Below are 3675 nucleotides of genomic sequence, written 5' to 3' on the forward strand. Positions count from 1 at the left end.
CCCACGCGGCCCGGGGCCCTCGCGCCCCCGCCTCGCCGGGCCTTGGCGCCTCCCGCGCGCGCTCCTTCCCCTCCGGGTTAGCCGCGCTGCAGCGCGGGGCCGCAGGTCCCCGCGGGCCGGCCTGAATTATTCATCGGCAGGAAGATATTAGATGTACCCGCTGCCCGCTCCGCGCGAGCCGTCGTGCAATGCTATCCGAGCTCCGCGCGCGCCCCGCGCCCCTCCTCCTCACGTCCGTCCTCTCTGAAACCTTGGCAGCGAAGGGGGATCACATTTCCTTTGTCATCGGGCCATTTCGCCCTCGCCTTGGTCCCCCCTCCGATCCCGAGCCGCGGGGACGCAGCTTCCTCCGGGGCGCGCAGGAATCAGTGGAGCCGGCAGCAGCCAGGCGCGGTGAGCTCGGGAGCCGCGTGGCCCACGCCGCCGGCCCGCGTCATCTTCTCTCGGAGCCCCCGAGCGGGACTCGGGTGGCCTCGGCCGCGCCGCGCCTACTGGCCCTTGCTTGCGCCGTGCGCCCTGGCCTCCCGGGGCTGTGCACAACTCCCCTCCCCAATTCGGCCTGAGTGCGTGCACGCGCGCGCGTGCCCCCTCTTTCTCTGCTTTGCCGCCTCTTCCTCCTTCTCCTTCTCCTCTGCTCTCGGTACGCCGGTTATTGGGACTGATCGGAATTCGGAATCCTTTTAATCTCCAAAGGAGCAAACTCACTTCCGCCCGAGTGCTGGGAGGGGGCTGGGGGAGGGGACACAGGGGAGGGGGTTCCAGGCAAACAGGAAACATTAGCCCTCTCGGCACGGCTCGCTTTTGTGTGCTCCCTCCCTCCTCCCTCCGACCTCCTCCCTTCTCCAGGCCGCTGGGGAGATGAACGCCCCCGGGCTTCGGTGTGACGACCTTTGAAACCTTCCGAGCGAGGAGCGGAGAGCGACTCTTCCGTTTATTTAAAAAAGAAAAGATTTCATTTTGAATCCTGGTTCTGCCGAGGCCGAGATCCACTGCCAGCGAGGTCTGGGTTTACCGCCCCCCCCCCCCCCCGCCCCCGACACACACACGCACACTTTTTTTTTTTTTTCCTTTTACGTTTTCTCAAGGACTCTGCGTATGACCCCCAAACACACACTTGTGTGTACTACTGGATGCGTGGAATGTAACGAATCTTGAATTCTGATCTGCGGACGAGCCAGTTTCCTTTGAGTTTAATGGGGGGTGGGGGGCAGAGGCAGCGGTTCAGGGGAGGCTGCCCGGGGACGGCCCCGCGGCCACCTGGGTGGTTCCTCCGGCTGCCTGGGCAGTTCTGGGAGAGGAACTTGCTCGGCCCTGGAGAGAGGCTGGCTTAGAAGAGCACAGAAGGCCACATACCAGGGTCTAGAGGGCGTCTGGTCTGAAGGCCAACGGGTGAACAACTGTCCCCATCTTAACACGTCGCGTTAGTGACATCTTGGGCCCTACCGGTACGGGCAACTACCTGGATGAATCTCGAAAACGTCACGTTAGGAGAAGGAAGCCAAACACAAAAGAGTTCATACTGTGCGAGTCCATTCACAGGAAATTCTAGAACGTGCAAAGCTAAGCCGTGGGGATAGGACCAGTACCCTTGGGGGTAAGGGATTTGGACTGGGAAGGGGGGAGGATGGAACCTTCTGCAGTAAGGAAATAGAAATATACTGGTGTAAACATTGGTCCAAACTTGTCAGTCCGCCATTTAAGATCTGTTCAAGATTTCAGTGTTTGTAAATTGTACTTCAATAAGAAGAAAAAAAAATGACTTGGTGTTCAGCCTCAGTAACCAAAATGATGAAGAAGGGGAAAAAAAAAAACCCAAACACAACTATGTAAATATCCCCAGCTCCCCTGAGTTGGTTCATCAGAATTCAGGTAGTTTTCCAGGGAAAAATCAACCTGGAAAGAGCTCTCCAATCAACCCAGCTGAACAAATGTGCTTGGAGGCCTCAGGCTGCAGAAACCGCTCCCTCACAGGACAGATTCTTCCTGCAGCCCAAGTACTGTCCTGAGACGGAAGGAGCTTCAAGGGAGAAGAGCCTCACAGCCCCACAGGAAAGGCCCGGGCCCTCAGCTGCTCTTAGGAGCGCTCACCTCAGCCCCTGGAGTGAATCCGGGCTCAGTGCACACTCACCGGGATGTGTGAGGAGTGGAAAAATCATCATCAGAGGAAACCATAACATATGTTCGTTGTATGTCAATAAAACTGGAAAACAACGAAACAGAGCCCCCCCCCTTTTTTTTTACCATGAAATAAAAGTAAACATTTTATACTTTAAAGATGAGGGAGGGGCCCCTCTTGGTCCCATCTACTGCCAATCTGAGTTTCTTTCATAATTTGAGATGCACGTGTAAACATGTACATGCTCACACATGGATCTCCACACTGCTACAGAATTTTCTGCCATGCTGGCCTTGCTCCAGATGTGTTGTGTGTATTTCTGGGTTTGTTTCTTTTCCTTTCTCTGGTTGTTTTTAATTCCTTTTTTTTTTTTTTTTTTTTGGTTTTGTTTTAAACAAAAACAAGAGGAAAACAGATGGGGGAAGAGAACTGTCAGAAGGAAGATGGCCCCAGAGGGTCAGAAAAGGGATGGGCCACCAGCCCCTGGACTCCCTGTTGGATAGCCTCACCCTCAAGCATCTAAAAAGGTTAAAAAAAAAAAAAAAATGCCAAGGGGGAAAGACTCATCTGTCCTCCAGGTCCTAGGGCTCTAAGCCAGTTTGCTAGTGGATGGCCGAGACGAAAAGCCAGTTGAGACATCCTGGAGGAGCAGGAAGGTGTAACTCCAGGAACAGGAATCACACCTGACAGCGGTTGGCGGGCTAGTTTCCTGGAGACGATTCCCCAGAATAAACCAAAAAGAAAAGAAAGGAGAAAGAAAGCAGGGAGAAAAAAGGTTTTGCTTCCTTATGGTGAAGTACCTTCCCTTTCTTTCCTTTCTTGAATTGGCAGGACACTGCCAGGAAACAGGGCTGCGGTGTAAATGGTTCATGCAGCACGTTCCGAGTTTCCATTAAGACAACTTGCAGGAAATCGGGGAATCTTTGCAGCAAGTAATTAACCCCACTGCTATGGAAATACAGTTGAGGTTTTGAAATACGGTCTAGCGATAAAGGACAAACTGGGATGAGACTTCCTAAGGCTACTGTTTACTCGAGAGGAAGGAGAGCCACGTACCCAGATGAAGGGCCCAAGACGGTCCCCTGCTATAAACGAGTATTAAATTTTTCACTGGCATCCTAGCTAATAAACACCCTTCCTAAGCAAGCAGCCTTCCAGCTTTCCCTCCACTAGTTAACATCAGAAAGGGAGTACATGTTCTTTCCTGAGTCCTGAAAATACATCGTTTGTATTTTAACAGCCGCTTTTAAAAAGAAACCCGCCCTAAAAATAGGTGGACGATAAATGTGCATTTTTTCTCGAATTCATCTGTAGTCCTGTTTTGCTTTCAAGGGTGACACAGGACCTTGCTGCTGTCTCAGACCTGGGGGCGGGGGGAGTGTTGAGACCACATTTCCATCATCTGCTTTTTTCATCTGGTCCTTTAATTAAATATTTGATGCATCCGCTGGTTCTGATGTCAAAATTGCACCTTTCACTCAGCATCCTGAGGGTACATTTACATAATTTTGAAGTACATAAATCACCAGAGTATTCTTTTCAGACATTAAACAAATATT

At 52.2% G+C, this 3675-nt stretch overlaps 1 protein-coding gene across 1 annotated transcript in view; it reads left to right on the plus strand.

Moving 5' to 3' along the window:
• The first annotated feature begins 188 nt into the window (after positions 1 to 188).
• LOC121033611 (translation initiation factor IF-2) overlaps positions 189 to 3675 on the plus strand; it is a 23908-nt gene continuing 20421 nt past the window's right edge. Inside the window, exon 1 of the mRNA XM_040480087.1 lies at positions 189 to 509. Within this exon, the coding sequence (XP_040336021.1) occupies positions 189 to 509 (321 nt within the window). The remainder of the gene's footprint in view (positions 510 to 3675) is intronic.

Source organism: Herpailurus yagouaroundi, unplaced genomic scaffold (genome assembly GCF_014898765.1).
Source record: "Herpailurus yagouaroundi ecotype Mexico unplaced genomic scaffold, PumYag 159, whole genome shotgun sequence".
Classification (NCBI taxonomy): domain Eukaryota; kingdom Metazoa; phylum Chordata; class Mammalia; order Carnivora; family Felidae; genus Herpailurus; species Herpailurus yagouaroundi.